The following is a 25,143-nucleotide window of genomic DNA, read 5'->3' on the forward strand; positions in this document are numbered from 1 at the left end:
ATAAAACACTTTAAAATAGATTTTAAAAGAAGCAAAATGTACAGTGAACCGTGGCTGGTCATTAAGGAAAGGCTTCCTGGAATAATGATGTTTTTTAGGAGGCGTCGAAAGGAATACAAAGTTGGCTCCTGCCTGACCTCTAGAGGCAGGGAATTCCATAGGAGGGGGGCTACCACGCTGAAGGCTCTTCTCCAGGTGGACTCCAGTCTTAGTCAGCAAAAACTTTTGTTTCATGTCTGTTGAACACGGCAACATTTCTTTAATAGGAATGTCTAATTCAACTAATTGCTGGCAGTTGAGTACAGCTAATGCTTCTTTTAATCATATATTTTGGCAGTAGTTGCTTCTTTCGGGGATGAAGTTATTGCACAGACACATTTTGTACTGGAATAGTCTTTAATATATACTGATGTACATTCCCTTTTAAATTATTTACCTGCTTCCTGGAAATTAACAAATGATCAGCATAAATTGATTCTCTGTGCCCTTTGGCCAGCTGAAAGGCTGATATTAGAACATTGGAAGGATAAAAATTAACCTCCTATAATGCAGTAGATTTAGACGTTCCAGTGCTTTCATTATTTGAATGGGTGGCATATAGATGCCACCTTCAAATGGATACATTTGACTATTTGGTCCACTTTTGTTGAAGCCTTAATATAATTGCTAGAAAATTGTATATATTTCATACGTATTCATTTCTGTGGATATATACAAATCCATGTACAAATCTATAGGTTTATAAAAAATCTACCCTTTGTGGATGATTTTGTATAGAGGGACCCCTGTTTTTTGACTATTAAACACTTTTTAGCTTTAAGATAACTTTCTGCCTCTTACATTAATCTAAATACTTTATGTTCCAGATAGACCAGAATCTTATGATACTTTACGACTGTTAAGATCTGTGAGAAATAAACTTCAAGGCGAACAAATCCATGAGTGGGAATCGATCCCTGAAGAAACGATGTGGGGAATTGCAATTGGAATCCCCTGTGCGCTATGGTCATATTCCATCATCAGGATGTTCATTAAACAAGTTGATTCAGTTGCCTACACCACCTTTGTCAAAACACCAGCTAAAACGGTTAGAGGAACACAAATATCAAAGTGCTGGACGGTCCCTGCTTGAGCCACTAATGCAAGGTTATTGGGAATGGTTAGTCAGAAGAGTACCATCTTGGATTGCCCCTAATCTGATTACAATAGTTGGACTGATAATAAACATCTGTACAACCATAATATTAGTATTTTATTGTCCAACAGCTACAGAGCAGGTAAGCTAAAGTTCTTTAACACTCTCTTGGGAAAGGGATTGTACTCTTATTAAATGGTTCAATATTCCATTTTACTTGCTTTTTGGCATTGTCTGAACAGAAATATGGAGTTTTATTTATGTTTTTTTTTCTTATGGTATCTGAATTACTCAGTATTTTAGAAACATGATTTAAATAATATCTTTACAAAATTCTCAATTTCTAAATAAAATATGGCATTGTTTAATTTCACTAATGTTTTCATAATATCACTAGCACCATGGAATATCTTCTGACTGTGTGAGAATGAGGGAAATCTTAGCATTGGAGCTCGTAATAAGGGTAGAGTTTCGGCTATGGGGCGTTATATAAATTAAATAAATAAATGTATTAAACATACAAATTGAAGATATCATATTAATATCACAAATGCCTTTTCCTGAGTCAGTGCTATCTTACTTTTTTCATCCTCTGAAATCTGAAGATATACAATATTTTATAGTTAGTGGGTGGGAAATAAAAGCTGAGTTACTCTCTATACAAATAGAAAGCAGCTCTGAAATATTGGGAATGGGGGTGGGTTGTTGCCAAAGGGTCTGCAGTTAGAATATTATTGCAAGAGACTCCTGTTATTTAATCTTAGAAGCTTTCAGTGTTGGATGTTCTCACCTCAACTTCCATCTGTACTGCTATGAGATTTGCACATAATAAGCCCTAAGTGACTCAGCACCCTATGAGTGAAACTTGTTCATGCTGAGATACCTGTTTTACTGCCTTGACTCATGTAGTGCTTAATGTCTGCTAAGTGGGATTCCTAATTGCAAATATACATGTGTAAATAGGATGTTGGATTTGCAAATGATTGTGATTAGCCAAGCTAGCATTTTAAAAATAGAAACATAACACTTAATGGTTTCGCTCCACCCAGCTCTTAATCTAGTTCATTTCCCTTGTCCTGATAATGAACTCCTTAAATTTTTCTGACAGCTGCTTGTCCAGAATGGGGATTTTACAACTTCTCAAGAGGATGTAGTTTGATGGCTGATAAGAAGTTATTCCAATTATTTAACCAGATCACGTCTTCCTATACTTCGTATCTTATCAATGGATAAGATAAATAATTGTTCTGCTTGCTTTTTTGTGAATCCTATTTTCCCCACCCTTCTGACAATTGAACACTTCTATAGCCCTCCCCTAGAGCTTGTCTAATTTGCCCACATCCTTCATCAATTTGGTGTCCAGAATTAAACATGCTATTATAAATGGACCATTATGTGCTAATAATATAGTTACTTAGTGAGTATTGGAGAGGGTGTTCCCATTAATGATGGTGCTATATAAATAAATAAATAAATAAATAATAATAATAATAATAATAATAATAATAAATGCTTCATTGACTCTGTTACTATCAAGTCAAATTGTTAACTCATGTTAATTTTGTTATTTACAAACAAATCCTTGGCAATGTTGCTACCTAGTAGGGCCAGTGCTAAGGGCAGGCAAGGTCAAGGACCTTTCAAGGGCCCAGTCCCAGCAAATTACAAGAACTTCCTGGACTTGCTTCTCCTCTTCACCATTGCAACCTGCTTGTTCACCTGCCTCTTATTATTTATTTATTAAGACATATATATCCTGAGCTATATCACAAGGATCTCAGGGTGGCCCAGACAGTGTTGGTGGTGAGAAGGAGGAGCAGTAGATGCCACTGCCTGCTTGCTCACTGGCTGTTTACCTGTCAAGCAAGCGATAGATGAGAAAGAGGATGAGAAGCAATAGCAGATGGTGATAATGGTGGTTAGAGGGTAGAATCATTGGAGGAGGGGGGCATTGAGGGTGTCTTGCCCAAGGACCCTCAAAAACCTGTCAAGCAGGCAGTGGCAAACATGAGAAAGAGACAGTGATGGGTTCAAGAGCAGTTGTATTTTCTTTACAACTGCAATCTAGAATACACTTCCCTAATTTGGTGCCCTCCAGATATTTTGGACTTCAATATCCATCAGCCCTAACCAACATGGCCAGTGGTCAGTAATCCTGGGAGTTGTCCAAAACATCTGGGGGTCTGATCTAGGATGAATGACGTACTTTGCATCAGACTCGACGAATGCAACTGAGAAAGCCAGAAGGCTTTAAGATAAAATACTTTATCTTGCACTTCTTGTAGACCTGCATATTTAAGATACTTCTTGGCTATCCATCTATGCCACAGTTGTTCAGGAAAGTACTGGATTTATTTATTTATTTATTACAAATGTTTTGCTTCTCCATACTTATTTTACAAAATTCAGTGCCACTTTCTAAATGAAACATTTACTTTTATAAATGGGAACACCCTCTCCAACACTCACTAAGTAACAATATTGTTAGCACCTAATGGTCCATTTATAATATCAGGTATTGGTTGCAGACTAAGGTCTTGTCTATATGGCTTGTTTACCCCGACCTAAATGCGCATATTCGCGTTTTAGGTTACATGATACAGCTGTCCATTCGCCACAGTACCGGGTTTTAACCACGATAATGCGCATCTTCGCATTCATGATTTACCACAACTTTTAGATCACGTCTGAGTTTGCACCACGTTATGGCTATGTGTCTTTGGGGGAGTTAAATCGGATTTTGACATGTGGGCAGAGCTTTGAGGGTAGGACAACATGATTGGCCGATTTCGCACCAATTGGCTCCCTCGTTTGTTCGTGCCGATTTTAGTCTCTCTGTGGAGCTCATCAAAGAAAGCTTCTTAAAACAAATTTATGTATTTATATATTTATTGCATTTCTGTACCGCCCAATATGCGAAGCTCTCTAGGTGGTTCACAAAAACAAAGAGGGGGAAATGGGCAGCCAGACGAAAGAGACATGTTTTGCTGCCTCGTTCCTTTCCCTCTGTAGCCTCGTTCCTTTCCCTGTGCTGCAGCTTTCCTCCCCCCCCCGCCCGCCCGCCCGCCCGCTCCTGGTTTGTCTGTTCTATTAATCTGCGGAGCTCCATATATAAAATTTATAGCTTCGCTCCTCTCTCTTCCGTAGCTTCCTATATGCGATAATGTGCATGTGCGTATTTATAACTCACTATAAAAATAAATTCAGGAAATAAATCGCTGCTGCTGTGTGACGCTGTTTACCTACATTCGAATCAACAAAAATTTGGGTTTATATTTAATGAGGAGCAATCCTGTTGTCGTATAGATGGGGGCTAAGACTTCATTGTTTATACAGGCAACGAAAGATAAAGTAGATCAGCATTTATTAATATATGTTTTAATGTAGACCAATGATCTCTCTGAGTAGGTGAATTATAAGTCTTTTTTTTAATGTTATGGCCCCCACATGAGAGTTTCTGAAGTAAAATTTGTATTGCATCTCAGTGAAGCCATGCTATGCTCTAACCAAACAAATGAACATGCAAATAAGAGAAAGGAGAAGCACTGCTGTGCTAGTGGTATGACTGTGCTGTGTTATCTTATACTATTATAAATACCGCAAGATGATTTTGTAAGTTAACTATTAAGATATCAAAATAAGTTTTTAGCTTCAAGTTTCTTTTCCTATTTCATAATATTTTTCTTGGAATTTTATCCTAAACCACTTAAGTTTTATAATCACCTGTTAGAGCAGGCAGCCCCCTACCATATAAGAAAAAAATATTTTAATGTAAAACAAAAATGGTATATATCTGTGTTTTCATCCTAAATGGCAAGAACAGAGCCAATTTATCTGTAAAACTTCAAATTGACGTTGTCTTCTAGCTTAAATGCATATTAATAGTTAAACATTAGCTATTTAAAGAATGGATGGCAGTTTATTTATTTATTTACATTTCTATACCGCCCAATAGCTGGAGCTCTCTGGGCGGTTCACAAAAATTAAGTTTGACTGTCACATTGAATGCTCTACTGTGCAGTAATAAAATCTAGGAATCAAACATTGCCATGACCCTTGAAATTTACTTTGCATTCTTGGAAATGTTGTAAAATATTGATTTAGATTGATTGAGGTTTGTCTAAATTCTAGCTCTGAAACTCCCCAGGCTGCTCATTACTTTTTGTTTTTTTAATCTTTAATTTGGCCACATATGATTTGTTTCACCTTCCTCAACCCAGTGCTGTCCAGGGCAGGATCTACACTACTGCTTTAAAACGGTTTATAACAGTAGTGACGACTGTTGGGTCCAGGACACACTCCATATACAGTTTTTAAAACATTTTCAAAGTGTCATATCCTGCTTATTGTAGATCTGGCCCAGATGTTAATGGACTTCAACAACCATCAGACCCAGTCAGCATGGTCAATGATCAGTAATTGAGGAAGTTGTAGTCCAAACCATCTGGGGGGCACCACGTTGGGAAGACTGGTCATTTTACATGCTCCATTTCTGCCATAGTTTACAGCATGAAGGAACATCCCCTCCCTATCCCTGTTTCTAATACTAGTAGGAATCCAACATGGCACAGAACAGCTACTATAGGAGAACTGCTGCAATGTGGATATACAGTTATGTGTACAACCTACTTAATGGGGAGTTTATATATTGATAATCTTTTTAAAATCTTAGGAATTCAGAAGTTAGCCTAATTCTGGCCATCATAAAAGCTTGAAAAAAAACTTGTGGCAAAGAATCTGTGCTAAGGAAAGATTTCCAAAGAATACATGCTCTCAAAACTATTTGAAACTAAGAATTCATGCCTGACTTTTACTCTTTCTCCCTTCTTCTTCCTCGCAATTCTTTTTCCTTTTGTGTCATGTCTTTTAGATTGTAAGCCAGAGGGCAGGGACTGACTCATTAATCTCTTTAAGCCCCTCTTGGAGCCTTTTTTGGCTGAAGTGTGGGACAAAAATATCATGAATAAATCTATTACATGAACTGTAACACCGGGACATTAATGGTGCAAGCCTATGCATATTTACTCAGAAGTATGTCCAATGAGTTCATTGGGACTTACTTGCAGGTAAATGCACTTCGGATTGCAGCCCGTACATTGTTACTGGGAGTAAACTCCATTGATTAGAGAGAGCTTAATATAATATATGGGAGTGCATTGTAAAGGTACTTAGGACAAGCCATTTCATCATAGCCAGCAAAATACCATCCCAGTAAAAAATGAGATATCATTTAGTTTATAGTATGTCACAGTCAGAAAACAGAGAAATGAAGGTAAGTGTATCTCTGATTCGCCTAGAGATATTAAAATTAATATTAAGAAAACAAACAAATCATTGGCATTTGGTCTCATTGGTGTGCATACTTTTAAACAATGTTTATGAACGTACTAAACTACAAAGCTTTTGCAGGCTTTTATTTTTAATATTAATGTGATTTTATATAATTTTCCTTATTCATGCAGAAAGGCACCCCAATATTAGATGGCAATAACTGTGAGGATATTACTTGTAACCTTTTTAAGTAAAAATAGAAACGGTTCATTTGAGGACCGTGTGAGATTTAAAACCCTAAGCATACTTATTCACATTTCACTGCTGTTCACATTCCTTCTCTTTTAGGCACCTCCTTGGGCATATATTGCATGTGCTTGTGGCCTTTTCATATACCAGTCTTTGGATGCTATAGATGGGAAGCAAGCAAGAAGAACCAATAGTAGTAGCCCTTTGGGAGAACTCTTTGACCATGGCTGTGATTCACTGTCCACAGGTATCATGTCATATTATTAAACGGTAATGGTTTGTTAGTGCAATACTATGTATGTATGCTCAAAAGTAAGTCCCCTTGAGTTCAATGGAGTTTACTCCTAGGCAAGTGGATGTAGGATTGTGATGTATTGAGAATTCTGAAATGGAAATAAATAGAAAAGCCTTTGATAGTCTGTCAGAATGGGAATAATGCACTCTGATTTTATAATCATGTTGTCACATCTCAAAGTTTTGGCACTATGTTCAACACAGAATCTAAATTTGATGAGGTAATGTTAGATTAAGTACTTTAAATCTTTATTTAACATGTCATATAAGTAACTTATTAAAATATTTGAAATACCTGTCTGGGTATTTAAATTTTTAATCTACCCCTTTCCCAGAAACTTTGGGCAGAGAAATAGTAGAGCTGAGCCAAAACAGAGTCTGTTTAGTTTCATTTTCATTTCATTGTTGTTGAAAAGCATCTCTGTTCTCCAGCATGCTTTCACCTGCCCTGTTGAAATGTCATATATTTTCCATCCAGGTCCTGGACATTAACAAGAAGTATGTAAGCACTCCAAAAGGCTGTTTTGTAAGACTTCAAGAAACTGCAGTCCTTGAGTTAGCCTAGTATCTGTGCAATCCTTGAACTTGTCCAACCAAGCATGAGGCTAACTAAAGCTTATGCAGAGTACCTCCATATGCTCTCTCTAACCAGAGGTAGGCAACATTCGTCCCACATGCTGCATGTGGACCTTGCCTCCCCCCCCCCACATTTTCTTTTTTAAAAGGGCATCTACTACAGAGCACCAAGCTAAATTTAACTTCTGTATTGCTATGGAGTGGTTTGCTGCCAAGATTTGGCAACAAACTGACAATTTTGGTTTGCTTGTGTTTTAGGTACCCCCCATGCCAGGCTCCAGGAGGTGAAAATGGCCCCCGGAACTTAAGAAGTTGCCCACACCTGCTATAAACTATTCCCCTTCTCCATAGATAGGAGGGGTCATCTGCTATAGAGTCTTACTCTTGTCCAGGGCCCCGGAAGGGGTTTAGTGGTTGCTGGGGAACATGAGTGGGAATGTGCTATTGCATTCATGTCTTACTAGTGAGTTTCCCACAAGCAGCTGGTTGACCATTGTATGAACAGAATACTGGACTAGATGGACTTTTTTTCTGGATCCTGCATGGCTCTTCTTATATTCTTATGGTAGAGGACATGCTTTGCATGCAGCAGGTCCCTGGTTCAGTCTCTGGAATCTCCTGGTAGGGCTGTAAAAGTCCTGCCTGAAACCCTGGAAAGCCACTATCAGTCAGTATTGGTAATACTGGGCTAAATGGACCAAAGCTCTGACTCAGTATAAGGCAGCTTCCTATGTTCCTATGCCTTAACCCCAGCTTCCCTAAAGTCACATGGGCTGACCAGGGGAGGTATTGCATTGACCCTGCCTTTGCTTTAGCTCAGTCCAGTCCTGCTCAGACAAACTCAGGGATTGCACAGCTCCCAAGGCTTGCAGGCTAGCTCAGGAAATGCTCAGTTCCTTGTATCCCCAAAAGCAGCCTTTAAGAACTTTTTTTACTTACTATGTGTGTAATTGGCTTTGTTGTTGGGACCTTTAAAACATTACAAAGTATCTCAACTAACATATTCTAAAATCATCCAGCTGGAAGCATTATATGCTTAAAATTGCATATGTGGTTGAATTCCTGTCCAGCAACCTAATTAAATGCATTGCTGCACTGTGGCAGCAGAGCAAAGAAGATGACAAAGAGCTCTAAGTGCTTTCCTCACAAAGAATGCTTCGGTAGCAGTTGCAACACAGATCTCTGGCTGTAAGCAAATAACATACAACTTTCATTGTCTGTCACATTCATTTTTCCCCGTTTTGCCATGGTCCCTGTTCAGACTGGCTTTGTAGTTTTTATAGTGCTACCAATAGAAACTACCTTAAAGTGGCACAGCCACCAAACTGCTACAAGACATACACCTGTTATGAACAGTGCTGTCCAACTTGGATTCAAGCTGCTTGAAAAAAGTGCTGGCTCTCAGTAATCAGCTTATATACCTTGCATAGATAGGCCATGCATAATGAAATAAAATGTGTGCATACCATCTAATCAGCATGAGATTCCTGTAGCCTTTCTAAAAATAATGTATTGCTAAGCACATCCCCATCCAACCACTGCCTCACTGTTTCAAAGAGGGGTCCCCAACATGGCAGCCATGGTTGCCATGGTGACTTATGATACCTCCAGTGGTGCCCGTGAAGGGATCCCCAATAGCCGAGAGCTTCGGTTATTGGGTGGTATAGAAATGCAATAAATAAATAAATAAGTGGTGCCTGTTGGTACACGGGGACGACGAGCCTTTTTTAAAATATATGTACATGGATTTGTACACAATGCATGGAACTTTCTAGCTATTATGCATAAGCTTCAACAAAAGTGGACCAAATATCCAAATAAATATCCATTTGAAGATGGCATCTATATGCCACCCATTCAGATATTGAAAGCATTGTAATCCATTCAATCCATTGCACTTTTAAGAGGTGAGTGTTTATGTTGTAATAAGCTGCCAATATTGTAATATGCTGTCTTTTAATAAGCTGTCAATGTTGTAATAAGCTGTCAAAAGTGCACGGAGAATCCATTTATAATGTCCATTTGTTAATTTCCATGAAGCAGATAAATAATTTTAAAGAGCATGTACATCAGTGAATATTAAAGACTGTTCCAGTACAAAAAAATTCTCGGTAATAACCTCCTCCCAAAAAGAAGCAACTACTGGACAATGCCAAAACATACACTTTAAAGAAGCATTGACTGTACTCCACTCCCAGCAATTATCTGAATTAGACAATCCCTTATTAAAGAGTTATTGCGGTATGGAATATATGCAAAAATGAAAGTTTTTGCTGACTAAAATGCAGCCTAAGATCCGTAGATGTTACAGGCAGATGCCAAAGCAGTGATCCACTGATTAGGCATTTTGTAGTGGTGCCCATAGCAGTTTCTCAAATTCCCAAATTTTCCCACAAGTCCAAAATGGTTGTGGGCCACTGGTTTAAAAAGTATTTTTCTATTTTAAAAAATCCCCTTTAGAAATATTAACTTACTATTCCCTTAAGAGAGTAATTGCTTAGACTAGAAGGTATTTGAAATCTGATCTAATCAACTTCAACACTTCTTTGACTTGATTAGAGGAAGCAATTGCAGTTAGATAATAATAGTTGCTTTCTCTTCATAGCCGGACTTTCTCCCCTTCCTCATTGTTTGTACACTTATCAACATTCAGTGCGAGATCTCAGGTAGTACCACAGTAGCATAGATAGGACAAAGGATAGGATTGAGCTGCCCATTAATTATGAAATGTTATTAACAGTGCAATTGTATGCTTGGAAGTAAATACCCCTGAGTTCAATGAGATTCACTTCCAGTTAAGTGTGCTTAAGACTGCAGTCTAAATTGTACAGTTGTTCAAACCCAATGTAAACTAGGTATCCATCTTTAAAAATACATAACCATGTTAGTTATGATGGAACTGAAATCCCACCAGTCTTCTTTAGGTCCATTATTTTGGGTATTGAAGTTTGTTTATGATGCATAAATCTTACAGCGCACATTGATCTTGAATCTTAACATATTTACCAACATGCATCCAAAAATCAGAACAGTGAGAGAGTGTACGAAATACATATTAGAGGCTGTTGAATAGCCATAATGATGAACTAGTAAGTGAACACATTTATTTGTGTACGTTTTGATTTTGTAACTTGTAATGTATGCTCATTTTAATTTATTTTGTTTTCAGTCTTTGTGGTTTTGGGAACGTGTATTGCTGTACAGCTGGGGACAAACCCTGACTGGATGTTCTTCTGCTGTTTTGCTGGGACGTTCATGTTCTACTGTGCACACTGGCAGACATATGTCTCTGGAACATTACGCTTTGGAATGTAAGTAAGCCAACTAAGACAGAAACCTAATATTGTCACATGTCACACTGCTAATTCTCGAAGTATGTATTTGTGTATCTGTCATCTGTGCCATAGAGTGCATGTTGAAACAATGTCGTAGCCTAAAAAGTGTTACTAATTAACTTGATCTATCATTCGAACAGAAATAATAAAACTGAGCACACTTTCGTCAAGAGGAGTAATCATACGGTTTGTAAACAGCATGGGGTGGTTAAAACCAGAGAGAATTAGAAGAGTTATTTAGTGCCTGTTGTATTCAGTTTTATTCATTATCTCAACAGAAAAGAATTGTCCTGGAGCAATCCTGTACACTTCGATAGGACTTGTGGATAAAAAAATTGCTGATAATAATCCAACATTTTATAAATTATTGCTAAATGGAAATTAGTGCAAAGAGGGAAGTATAAATATGGTCTAAAAATAGGAATTGGTATGTTAATACTCTTAGTACTACAATTGTACTATCCATAAGTTTCGAAAAGCAACTCCCAATACAGGATGCTGGGAGAACAGAATTGTGCTGAGACAGCAGTTGTTATGTCCTCTCCAAAGCATTTATTTCCTGTTGCAGCAGGTCTTGAAATCAGCCGCCTTAGAGTGAGTTATACAGTGATAATTGTACAAACTCTGTTTTGAAAACACTAAATAAAAAAATGGTTTCATACTAAAACTATAATAATAAAACTTTGGCTATTGGGCGGTATAGAAATGCAATAAATAAATAAATAATCATAAAGGAGCATTTTCCAGACACTATAGGATACTTTGTGTAGAATTCAAAATTATTTATCATATCACTCATTTGGCAAAGCTAAATATAGTAATGGCATCTAATCCTTTGTGATCTGCCTGCTCTTTGTTGTACATGTAACACAACTTCAGAACTACTGCTACAGATCATGTATAGGATTTGCATGTTTAAGGTAACATTATTACTGAAAATGTAAATATGTATTTGATTTGTAACCCTTATATGAATTATGTATTGCTTTTAGAACATTTTCAAACCCCCTTTTACTATATTGTTTTGATTGCAATCCAGAGTCAATAAACTCAAATGGGAGTTTTGCAGTTGACTTCAGTGGGATGTGAATATACATCCTTTGCTACTACTTTTCACTCCTTCCTACAATTGTAATTATAACTGTTTATAATATTTTAAAGTTTTCCTTTTGATTTCAAGCCCATGGTCTTAACGCTGAGAGAAAATGTGTTCTCATGAAACGGTTAAGCTGAAGGTCTTGAAGTAAATTGTTTTAAAATGTTTCTTTCCCTCACACATAGATTTGATGTTACAGAGTCTGAACTCTGTATTATAATAACTCACCTTCTCACAGGAACTCTAGGACCCGGGTTCTGGAATGTTACGGTAACTGATGCAAATCAGTGTTACCTAGCTTAATGGCATGAATTCTGTAGTGACAGCACCTTTTCGTCATGCACACTGTAATTAATAAATGACCATTGTTTTTGTAATGATATTTCCTGGACAATGCCTAAAAGGCAGATTGTGAAGTCCCTACCCCTATCTAGACTAAAACACAAATAGCTTTGTTTTGAAACTCTGGTGTTTTCTTCCCCATTGGCTATTGTAAAACATGCAGAACTGACTTCACCTCTTTGAAGAGACGAATACTAGAGTGGTGGAAGCATCTCTTTACATAAGGTCTGGATTAATTTTGTTGGAACCACCTTTGGAATATTTCCTTCCTCTTTTGCTAGAAACCTTTCCACCAGAAAAAAGAATTGTGTAGATAGCTAGTTATCTTGAAAAATGTTGATATTAGACAAATATTCTTAGTTATTATTTAGAATTCCTTGCCCTTAAGCTTAGGAAAGATCCTATAGGGCTCTTTCCTAAGAAACTGTGTAACGGTGATGTAATTTCCTAATAAGCCAAAATTTAATCGTCCAATTTTCCTTTAGTTATATACAGTTTTGATCTTTCTGCTGCTTTGTGGAATAAATATCTGTTTTCTTCAAGATATTGATGGGGGTGTTTCCTGATTTAAGCTTATTTTTATGAAAGTGAGTCATTGTGGATATTCCAAATCTCTCAAGATCTTATATAACTTTACCATCTTTTATTTGATGTAGATATTTGTACCTATTGCCATGTAACACAGTTTTAAGTACTTCCTGAACATAGGGATTGAAGTCTGCTTCAACTATGCAGTAGTATTTGTAGCAGTTACATGGGGTTTCGTGAAGCATACAATATGAATAAGAGGGTACATGTGTTGGGGAGAAACAAGCCAACTTGGGCTCTCAGGCACATGCACTTGAGAGTTTAAAGACATTTTTCTGTTCATATTACATACGTGCTTCAGGAAACACCAACATATTTTCAGCAAGCATAACTAATGTATCATATGAAGCAATGTAAGAGATTTTGAATTCCGGGTCAGAAGAATGTGGGCTACAAAGTAAGATGTAGAACAAATTGCCAGAGCTGACAAATAAAAAACTAGAGGCAGCTGTGTCAGCAGGTAATGGAAATAATAATTAGCATTTATACAGTGCTTTTGACTATTGCATACATAAGCTTCATAATCCCAACAAAAACCTGTCAGTACATGGTATTGGCATCCTCACAGTGCAGGTGGGGGTGAGGTGGGGTGGGCAGAAAGACAGCAGCTTGCCTAAGACCATTTTTGAGTTAATGGCGGAGGTGAGATTTGAACTGTGGGACTTCCTAGCTTGAGGGAAGCAAGTAACATAACAGAAGCTATGGCAAAGCAACAAGACCCTGAATGTTTGTTTGTTCTTTTACAAATATGGCCCCACTCTATAATGCAGTTGTAATTTTTTAAATCAATATTTCATGTATGTTTTGTCACATTTTTAAATACTAGGCAAAATAAATATTAGCCAAAACAATGACTAGGAAAGATTGGGTAAGATAGGTGCCTGGTGATGCATTTGAAACTAAATGTATATAATTCTGGCACTGTATTAAATAGTGTGATCTTAAACTCGAGAGTCTACAGAATAGTAACTCTAAAACAGGGATGGAAATCTAGCACTTCTTTGTTGAGTTCAGAAGGATAGCGTATGTACTAACTAGGGGATTTTTCTCTTTTATGTCTTGTCTTGTCACAGTCCAGACATCCAGGATTCTCCTGCATCTTTCCCCCAACTGTCAATAATTGGTGGTTTTCTGGCTTTAGCGCAGTCCCCCCTTCTAAAATATTGAAATGATTCTCCTAAGATACCAGGTGGTGGTGGTGGTGTGTGTGTGTGTGTGTGTGTGTGTATGTATGTATGTATGTATGTACGTATGTATTTCTGACCCATCTTTTTAGCCTTTGGTGCTGCCCCCTTTGCCTTTAGTCCCCTCACCACTAATATGCGCCCATTAAGAGCTTCTCCAAAATTGAATTCAGCCCACCCCTGCTCTGTAAGGGTAAGGGAAAGAAGGCACCAAAGTGGAGGTCAAGTGGCATTCTTACATCTAGACTGGAGAGAAAAAAGAGTTTCTGAACAACCCACCCACCCACCCTGGTATCTGTGTTAAATCAGATTCCAAACGTACTTCATATATTACAGATTTAGTATACAGCATCACATTTAAAATAGCACATGCATCTGTAGTATTTCACTGTGAGTACATTATTGCTTACATCGGATAGATGCAGCCAGGTGAAGACCCCTCCCTATTGCATTTACATGCAATGATATAACATCCGTAGCTGCTTCAGATGAGATAGTGTACTTCTTCTAAAGCAGTGTCTAAGTCACTGTGCGAGGGTTTGGAAGTACTGTGGATACTATCTCTTTGTCAAGAGACAAAAATATGGAAGACATCATACATTAGGTGTATGAATTGTTTGGAAACACAGTTATATTAAACCAGACTAGGATTTCTGCCATTACTACTCTGTTTATTTCCTTAGCCAGCAGCATGCTCTGATTTAAACTTCTACAATGAGTTCAGAAGAACAGAGTTTGTACTAGCTAAGGTTTTTTTTTCTCTTTTATGGTTTGTCTTGTTTTGATTCAGTGATGATGTGAATTCACCCAGAGTTAGTTTGCCACCAAGACTGCTGTGCCAGGCTTCTAAAAACATCACTATTTGGCAATTTTTAAGGATTGAAGAATTGGGAATGGAAAGAAACCAAATTTTTAAAGTTATATTTTTATTGAATTGTCAAAGTATTTTTAAATGGACATGGATAGGGTAAACATAAAGCATTGTCAGCATTTTTTCTTATCTCTAAGGAAGGAGCTCTTAGAAAATTATCATGATTGACCAGAAGGTAGCAGTGAGAAAACATTTGGAAGAAGATGGGTGAGGCAGTTGTGCCTTGCATCAGATCGCTCAGAAATAAGTTATCCATTTCACACACACACACACACACTCATCTATCTATCTATCTATCTATCTGTCTATCTGTCAATCAGGAAATGGATTGGATCATATCTGAACAAATCTGAATTTGACTGTCTCCATTTAATAGTCAGGAATTGTTTGCAAGCCTCCCGTCAAATGACTGTTTCACATGCATAGGAGAGAGCTCTCATGTGCAAACATTGCACCTGCAAATGTACTTGATAAATGCTGATCATAGAACTTTTTCTGTGTGACATGTAATGGATTTAACACAACTTAATGCAAGGTTGCTTAATCCAGTTTTTCTCTGCTTTTGTTAAATATTTTTCTGCCATCATGGACATTGCTACTTAAACTTCTTGAACCAGTAATTGAACATTAAATTAATGGATAGCTCACACACAACCCAAGTTATTTGCCACAGCAGAGTACTAAATGATTGTTCACAATTCATTTCTAATATATTTATTAGAAGTGATTAGCTCTACATTTAAGCAGTTGTTTTCTGGTATATGAAATGATGAAATATGGGTGTGAAAATATTTTCCTATGTGAATGAACTTTTGATCAAGGCAAATGTCCCCATTTAGCTTTGGGATTGAACCTTTATAGAAAGTACAAGATATGTAGTATGTTTGTGTGCTCGCACACACTGTAGTATTCTAGTGCTTAAGTCTGCTTAATGAACTATCTTGTTTCTGTTGTGAAGCATATGAAAATATGGGTGTGGACTGGTACTTGCAATGCCTCTAGACAAGGAAATGTGTAGAAAGTTGATTATGAAACTATGGTATTCTTCTGTCTAATAAATATAAATAGTTATATACGGAATATAGTGAATCATTATACTTATAGAATGTGAATACAGAGATTTTTTCCCCATACATTTTCTTTTGTAGTATTATTAATCTCTTCATACCTATCAACACTTTCAACTTTGGTGACATTGATCACCTTTTGAGGCAGTGAAGGGAAGGGGGTCCTGGAATCAGTGGCTCCACTTTCCTGCATGGTCACAAGCTTGACAGGAGCTCTGTACTCCATAGCCAATCATGGTCTTCTGGCACATGAAACTGCATGATACATGTAACGGTGAATACATGTTTGTTGCATGCAGATATTACATTGTTACATTTTGTAAACTGTCTAGAGAGCTTTGGCTTTCGGGCAGTATAAAAATGCATTAAATAAATAAATAAAAGTATATGTTAAAAACAAAGTATAATTTGGCCTTTAGGCAAGACATGACCTGCAAACTTAAGAAATATATCCAAATGTTCTTCAAAAAACAGCCATACCTAAGACTTAGCAGAAAACTTTGGTGCTTATGGTTTAGTGCAGGTATAATACTGCCAATTTCTTAACCATGCTTAAGAAATTGGGAGCAGGTTGCAGACTTGTGTACTCCTTCCTCTCACTGTGGTGCAAATACACCTTCCTTTCCCATAGTTTTTAGTGTTACGTCTGCACTTCTGCTAATCAGGAATCCTCTTAATTAGGCTTTGCAAACACACTTCAACCGTGATTCCAAATTCTGGTTAAGATTAACCATGGTTAATGCCTGCAACATGGTTAAAGTAAACTAAGTGAAGGGAATATGCAAGAGACTAGTAGTAGTATGTCATCACCAGGGCCATGTGAATTGCAACACAAAATTAAAGGAGAGGGACTGCTATGAGGGCAAACGTTTTTTCTTGGAAATATCACTCTAAATTCTTTTTGTTGGTGGGCAAGGTTTACTGTTTACATTTCTGCAGCTAATAAAGGTTAGTTCAAAGAAGTAAACAAATTCCAACTACTACACTTAGCTGCACTCCTAGACAGCCACAGTTGGTGGGAAAGAAGCACACGTGCAGCCAGAGAAGTTTTGAGCGCTTCCCCTGCAGCAAATCTTGGGCAAGACATTTTTACATTTAAAACCAACTTGCCCGTACAGCCCAAGTGACTGACTGCAGTAGAAACTTAAAACAGTTCTGACTACATACATGCTTGTCCCCAACCTGCTCTGTGGCTATTCTGGTTTGTGGCCTCGAGCGTTAGCTCTATTTTCTGTGCTGTGAGCATAATGAGCTACACAGTACAGCATGTCAAGGAACTTCTTTTCCCCTGAATTTTTCATTTTTCCTCCATTATTTGTTTGTTTTTACTTTGTGCATGATACAGGAGAGCTGCTGTGCTTGCAAACTGATTAAAATTGCATTGTGTAATTCTGCTTTTTTGGCTTTTTTGTACCTAATCAGAATTGATGTGACTGAAGTGCAAGTCTTCATAATAATCATGCATTTACTGGCAGTGATCGGAGGACCAACATTTTGGGAAACTATGGTAATTCTGTTCATCTTGTATATCCCATGTAATGTATGTATCTATATTCAGCATATGTTTTTTTTAAAAAAATACATGTTTATACATTTAAAACAATACCATTTTTGTTTTTGTTGGAAAGCTTTTCCAATGGAGTAAATACCTGTGCATTGTATTAAATTTATATTTTAACCTCAGAGCACTGATTCATTCCCCAAAATATTTAAAGCCAGTCTCTCTTCTGCGTAATATACTGTCATTTAGTCGGAGGAGCCCCAAAGTCTGTTCCGTAAGAAACAATTTTGTCTGCCAGTTAAAGAAAACGTTAACATCTTGGTGGACTGTTCCCTAGCACAAATCTGCTTAAGTTGGAAAAGGAGGACAGTTGTACCTAGTTGTAAGTCTTGAGCTGTAAACCACATTCAAATTGTGGTGTTAAAATTTTATGACACAATTTGTCATGAGTAGTTATCAAAGATGATTTGGCTGCCATACATGCTTGAGCATGCTATGCATGTCTACTAAAACATAACATTTTGGTCCATAACACAGCAGCTGTGTGTCTTGTTTTGTAAGTTACTGTTAAAAGGAAAAGCTACTTTTCTGCAACTACTTTGCTACAATTTAATTATTAGTAATGTGTGGTGCTTGCAATATATTACCATAAAGCAAATATTGTACTGGCAAAGGGTTATTTTGTAGATTTAAGAGTAAACCTACACTTTCTTTGAAGTATAAAACACATTGAAGTATTTTAACGTAAATTGAATATGTGCCCGCTTTTTTACACAATATGTAAAACACTTTTTCTTTTTTTAGTTTGGACAGCTATTGCTTCTTCTGGTTGTTTCTTTTGCTGGGGGAAAAAATCACACCTCACCTTGTATAGAGAAAAATATGTAATAACATATGTACTCAAACATTCCACTTTTCTATCTAAGGACCTTTCACATGAGAGCTTCATAAGCTGCTTTATGGTGACAGTGGTGCAACATTTTGGGCACCAGATGGCCTGGGGAATGGATGATGGCTGTGCTGCTATTGCCTCCTGTGCCTTTGGTTAACCTTGTGCACTTCAGCGCAGGAGATGGAAAGTGCAGAGTCTCTGAAGAATAAATGAACAAATGCATACATGTTTACAACATGATAAGGGAGACATAGCCCTGTTGGTTCTTACCACTCTTTTAAAAACAGATTAATGAGTGCATACATGTGGTGTATGTTGCCTTTATTGAAGTAAAAGTTAAGAGATCACAAAATGATGGGAGGAAGGTCACTTGTTACCGTGGGGAAAAACATGTGAAATGCTTGTAACAAAGTTCTACCGTTAAAGGTGGCCCAAAAAACCATTTTAAGCGAACAAATAGTCAATGAGCAAATATTTATTGTGAAATTATTAGAAAAAGGGACAATATATTAACAGCACAATTCTAGAAATACCTACACAAAAGTAAATAGTGCTGACTTTAATGGGGCTTCCTCCCACATATATGGGTGTAGGATTGCAGTCTAAATTTTGGTGGTCTGAATACTGACTGAATTTAATGGGTTGCTTGACTACAGTTCCCAGCCATGCTGGCTGGGGTTGATGGGAGTTAAAGTCCAAAACATCTGGACGGCATCAGGTTGGGAAAGGCTGGTCTAGAGTACTGGGATTGGGCCACATTTTTATCCAGCATTACAGCCCTATATTTTCATTGATTCTCCCATTTGCTTTTCTTCATTTCCCAGCTTTTTAGCTTGGAATTTTTGGGTAGATCCAAACATTTCTTTTTTCTTATTCCTTTTATTTCTTTCATTTTTCAATTAGTTCTCCTCCCTGGACATGTCTAATCCTGTCTTTTCATCATGTCAACTAACTTCTCATGGATCCTAGTTTCTGACTACCCCAAAACGGGAATTCAAATATTGGGCCTTCTTCTTCCATGTCTGTTTCCTCAGGAAGTTCTCACATACTGGGATTGGATCCAGATTTAGCCATACTTAGAGTCATTTCCATTGAATGGGCCTTAGTCATGATTGACTAATTACTTATTACATCGGGTCTACTCTTAAGTGTGGCTAAATCTGAAATCAATCCCTGGCGTTTTTTCTTTACATCACCAAGGATACAGGTCTTTAGTTTTCAGAAAGGTAATATTTGATGAGATTAATCCCCCGTCGTCTCCAGGTAGTTCCCAAATATAGATTTAGAAAAGTTGAATGTTTGAGTTTACTTGAAATCTAGAAAAAAAAAGTATTTAAGTAAATTTAAAATTTTAAAATACTTTTCTCCCTCTCCTGTTAAGATTCCGGTGATAAACATCCAAGTGAAAATACTTCCAGCTCTTTGTACTGTAGCAGGAACCATATTCTCATGCACAAACTACTTTGGTGTGATCTTCACAGGTGGTGTTGGCAAAAATGGATCAACTATAGCAGTAAGTGATTCTTTGTTCTACTATGTCTGTTTTTTCTTCTCCTTTGGTTATTCAACCTTTTTTCCCCTGCCAGGCTTGTTGCCATAACTTTAGGTGGGCCCATTTTAGTGGTAGGGTCTACTACTTTGTTTCTGATGTAAAGAAATAATACAGCTTTTCTAAATAAACTTTCAAAATAATGTAGTGGCATTGGGAGCAAGCAAAGGTGGTTGTTGTTGTTCTGTTGTTGTTGTTGTTGTTTTAAAAAACAAAAACACAATCTGATTCAGACCACCATTTTCTGACATCAGTGTTGTGTCATTTTTGCTTTCTGGTCATTTTAGGTTAAGTTCATGTTACACACAGACAATTGTACTCCATTACTCAAAGACAAGAAAGCAACCTTCAATTTGATCTTCCACATGTATATGTGTATTTGAGCACAAATGTTCAAGATCTTCCAGAAATAAGGCAAAGGCAGTTCTTTTGGGATGTATTTAGTGGTTTGTATTAAGGCAGTTGACTTTTTAATATTTAGTAATTATTTTGCTTTTTATTCAGCAATGCAGTATTGTTCTGGGATACAAATGAAAAGATTTGGACCACCTGTGCTTTGAAAACTGCATTTCTTTATACCTTTTATACAAGGGCCAAACTACACATTCTACTAATTGTGTAGGAGTAGCTGAACCTGATCTTATTCTTTATTGCAGTGTAACTATGCACTGTCCTAGGACCAACATACTTGCGGAAGAAAGGATTAAACATTGCCTTCACCCAGTTCCCCCTGAATTCCACTGTGCCCCAATTGGGGGGAGGGGGTGTAAAAAGAAAGAAAGAAAAAGTCTCTATTGGAATGGACTTTTTCCTTTTTTAACCCTTGTTAAAAGAGTGTGAGAGTGTGTTTGTATGTAATTCTGGCGGGGAAACAGGGCGGAGGAAGTTTTACCCTCCCCTCCCCAAGTGCACTGGTACTGATCCAAATTGGGACTGCCCACCCTAAAGTAAAGACAAATATCAGCTTCACCTTCACCTACCTGATTAGCAGAACATGGAGTATAGTCCCAAGTCTCATTCAGTTGTAGACAGCAGAAACCTTCAAAATGTTTTGTGGCTGAAATTGCATGTAGGATGTGCATGCAGCATTGAGTTCACAATGCCTCCTTTTCACTTAGAGACTCCCAGCCACACCGTCAGGTGGCATCCTCCCTCTACACTTCCCTGCTGCCAGTTGAATGAATTCAGTTACTGTGGAACAAAGGGATTGTCAGCCTGCCACATGTTCTGGACACGCCATGTTGACACTTACACTTCTGTTATATGCCTTGCTTGGCATAGTAATATGAAACTCCTTCTCTCTATAGGGGACTAGCGTCCTTTCACCATTTCTTCATATTGGATCAGTCATCACATTAGCTGCCATGATCTGCAAAAAATCTGCCGTGAAACTCTTTGAAAAGCACCCATGCCTCTACATACTGACCTTTGGTTTTGTTTCTGCTAAGATAACTAACAAATTGGTGGTAAGTGTTCCACTGTTCTTACCTTGTAGGATATGCTTTGCCATTAAAGGTTTACTGCTTTTCTTCCACTGCAGACACTGATTTATCCACACTTTCCCCAACTATTACATTTCTGAAAGCTGTTCAGTGGGATACATAATAGTACTTTTCACTTCTCCCCAACAAAGGTTGCTCTAGAGTATTGGCCATAGCCCAATCTTTGAAGAGAAACATTTATCAAAATTAAGGGAGCAATCCTATGGCCCCTGGACAGCATCTGAGGGGTGGTGGCATAGGATATTTCAGATTCCTGGACCTGAGGACAGAGTGAGCACTCCAAACTCCAATCCAGGAATCTGCACTCCCCGTCCCTCCCCCTCTCAGCTGGCATGGAGAAAACCACACGGGCTGCCTCTCTAAGGTCCCAAAAGAGAACTTGAGGACGGAGGTAAAGGGGGTGTTTCCATGGGTAGGGAGGGGACTGGAGAAGTCAATTTAAGAAGCATCCGCAGGCTTCTCCAGCCTCCTTCCTTCCCATTTTGCTGTGCCCCAGCTGGATGGGTGAAAAATCCCATTTAGTGAAAATGCAAAACAGGATTAGAGCAGAGGCGAAGATTGCCTCCGTTGCTCCTCCTGCTCAGCATTGGATGCCCATAAGCCTCTGGGCTCAGATCATTGTGATAAGATTGTTCCCTAAGTTACTTACCCCATAAAACAATTGTCTATTAACTTATTCATTACAAATTCTGAAACAGAATATCATCTGGATTTTCATTTTTCTCCACAGGTTGCACATATGACCAAAAGTGAGATGCATCTGCATGACACAGCATTCATAGGCCCAGCACTCTTATTCCTGGACCAATATTTTAATAGCTTTATTGATGAGTATATTGTACTTTGGATTGCCCTGGTAGGTATTTATTTCTCTGGGCATGAATAATACTTTTATGCATTCTTTCAGATACATATCTGCACCCTTCGTTTTACATCAAAACCAAAGAAAGCGGCAAAGAAAAATGTGGTTGGTATCTACACATTGGGTAGCATTCCAGGGCATATGCATGTGTGTGTGCATGTGCGTGCACACGCACACACCCCTCAGCAGAAGTCATCTGCTATATTCTGTGAGTTGCATAATGCTTAGCATGCGCAAACCTACAGGGGCATGTGGGTGCCCCTATGGATTTACAGAGATCAGTTCTGACAATTAAGTTTAATAATGTTTTAAGTTGCATTTGAATAGTTTTCCAGTTCATATCAGAGTCATATCATCCAGAGAATGTAATCTGAGAACATTTCTTGTAAGAAAGATGCAGTTTCATGCCTTGGGCGCCCCACAGCTAGAGCTTGTTTAGTTCTTTTTTTCATTCAAGAACCTTACACAATCTGAGAAATTCCTACACATTTCATATTGTGAAAGTACCCCTGGCCTTGACTAGTAGCAATTTTAACCTTTAGTGATGTGCACTGTAAGCATGACAGACCCATTAATATTCATTTTTAATAAGTCACTGGCCATAGCTAGACGGGGTGATATCCCAGGGATTGTCCCTGTGCGTCCACATGACACACAGGGGATCCCAGGAGCAGGGAGAGATGATCCCTCCCTTGCCCCTGGGATATCACCCTACCCTTTAGTCGTGTTTTTTCCGTGGCATAGGGATGATCCTGAGACTGCGGAAAATGTGGCCCACTGTCGCGGTTTGTCCCAGCTCATCGTGAGTAACCGCAAGGAGCTGGGCACAGAGCTCCTCAGGAATTCTTTGCCCTTCAGGGGTGGGGTGGGGGGAACAGGGAAAGTAATTTTATTTAAAAAATACTTACAATTTTGCCGCTTGTGTGCTCCGTCTCTTTTTTAAAAAAAATGGCGGGCGCAAAGTCCTCTTTCTTCCTGGATGTCGCGCGCCATGTGTAAACAGAGGGGGACGATCTTGCGATCATAACATCGCGAGATCCTCACCCCTCTGTCGTGCTAGACCCGTAGGTCTAGCTGAGGCCACTGTAACCGTAATAGCTGTAATATTAATGCAGGCAGTGTAAAAGACCATGTACTGACTTATGGTTACATCACTTCATGACTTGAAGGATATGGTAGGCATTTAGGAAAAGGTGCGATCCACATTAACTACTCAGTGAATGTTGGATGATTAGATAGTAAAACACCCTGATTCACCACTGCATTTTTAAAAGGGGAATTGCTATCAGAATTTTGCTATTGAAATAAGAATTTAAATTAATGGAACATCTCACACTCGGATGGTTGTTGCTATTTTTTGAATCGCATATATACAGTGTATTGCATGTTTATCCTACTCTTTTCCCAAGGAGCTAAGGGCAGCATAGTTTCCTCCCGTGTTATCATCAAAACAAACTCGTGAGGTAGGGAAGGCCGAGAGAGGTTAGCTGAAGAATACTCAGTGAGCTTTGTGGATGAGCAGGAGTTTGAACTTAGGTTTCTCATCATCTAAATCCAATACCCTATCACATTACACTGATTTTCATATATGCTAGCAATTGAGGAAAGCTGGTGCCTTTAGACTTTAGAAAAAACAGTTTGTTGCAAGAAGAGAAAGACAATGCTACGTTTAAAGGGCGAGAGAGATCCTAATGCACAGATAACAGATTCAAAATCTGCAGAACAAATGGTTTCTGTGCATTTATGACTAGATCTCACGTGTGGCTATGTTCTCCTTTCAGATCTTTTCTCTCTTCGATTTGCTCCGATACTGTGTCAGTGTGTGCAATCAGATTGCTTCCCACCTTCACATCCATGTCTTCAGGATCAAGAGCTATTCCATATATTCTAATCATCATTAACTTGGTCATTGTCACAATAAAAAACAACTGACAACTGTTTTCTACAGGAGAGGATACAAGCATATTGAGGAGACTATGGAAACTGGAACAGATAGGAACAAATCTAATTTATAATAATGTTGTATAACTTCTACTCTGTTATTGATGACACTCCTTAGCTACCCTCCTCTAAAGAAAGGGGAATTCCAAGCACTCTCCAGTCTGGAAAGCATGCAGAGAGTAAAGCATTGTCTTTGGAATTACCTTGACCACAGAATAACCACTTGGATTAAAGGATTCCTAACAGGAACTTCTAATACAGTATAATTGCAAGCTGTAAGACAACTTGCTTTCTAATTTTAATAAATGATCTCTTAGGAAAATACTCATTTAGTAAGTACCCACTCAAAAATAATTACTAAAGACGAGCTTATGATACACAGATATCCCACTAGCTTTTGTGGCTTGAACGTCTTGGACTTTTGATTCTAGACTTTGATCTCATTATTCACCTGTTGCTGATAACTGAGGTAGATTTTTAAGAATCCAGAATGACACTTCACATTACTCCCATTGTCTCTTTGGAAGCTGCGGGTGTTTAAAAGTGCCATCTTTGGAAGGAATCCACTGTGGCTGGGCAGTCTGTTCATTTCAATTGGGTGCTGTGGGTCTGCTGAATGCAAGTTGCTCAGCCACTGTACTTGATGAATTGCACCTTTTGTCTTTAAAGTTTTACCCCCAGAACCCTGTGACGGGGAGCGGGGTGATCGTCAGCATGCAGTATAGTGTGGTACCTGTCAGTTTATTTTATTTTTAAAAAATAAACATTTAAAGAATTTATTTCTCAGTGTTCTTCGGTGGAAAGTCTATACAAAATTTACAGGTTTTTTTGTATAAAATTTATGCAAAAAATTATTTCTGCTCTTTAATAAATAAGAAAATTCTCATA

General features: G+C 38.0%; 1 protein-coding gene across 5 annotated transcripts in view; it reads left to right on the forward strand.

Annotated features, from left to right (window-relative positions):
- Positions 1 to 25,143, forward strand: part of CEPT1 (choline/ethanolamine phosphotransferase 1) — a 28,998-nt gene extending 3,855 nt beyond the window's left edge. For 2 of the 5 annotated variants that reach the window (XM_063144290.1, XM_063144298.1), the window contains exons 2-9: positions 867 to 1,277; positions 6,755 to 6,902; positions 10,695 to 10,836; positions 17,431 to 17,515; positions 19,783 to 19,914; positions 21,258 to 21,416; positions 22,183 to 22,308; positions 24,096 to 25,143. In XM_063144290.1, the coding sequence (XP_063000360.1) occupies positions 939 to 1,277; positions 6,755 to 6,902; positions 10,695 to 10,836; positions 17,431 to 17,515; positions 19,783 to 19,914; positions 21,258 to 21,416; positions 22,183 to 22,308; positions 24,096 to 24,215 (1,251 nt within the window). In that variant the 5' untranslated portion in view covers positions 867 to 938 and the 3' untranslated portion in view covers positions 24,216 to 25,143. Of the gene's footprint in view, positions 1 to 866; positions 1,278 to 6,754; positions 6,903 to 10,694; positions 10,837 to 12,141; positions 12,227 to 17,430; positions 17,516 to 19,782; positions 19,915 to 21,257; positions 21,417 to 22,182; positions 22,309 to 24,095 lie in introns of all 5 variants that reach the window. The other 3 variants (XM_063144307.1, XM_063144314.1, XM_063144322.1) reach the window with 2 other exon arrangements.

This window comes from Elgaria multicarinata, chromosome 1 (genome assembly GCF_023053635.1).
Source record: "Elgaria multicarinata webbii isolate HBS135686 ecotype San Diego chromosome 1, rElgMul1.1.pri, whole genome shotgun sequence".
In the NCBI taxonomy this organism is placed as follows: Eukaryota; Metazoa; Chordata; class Lepidosauria; order Squamata; family Anguidae; genus Elgaria; species Elgaria multicarinata.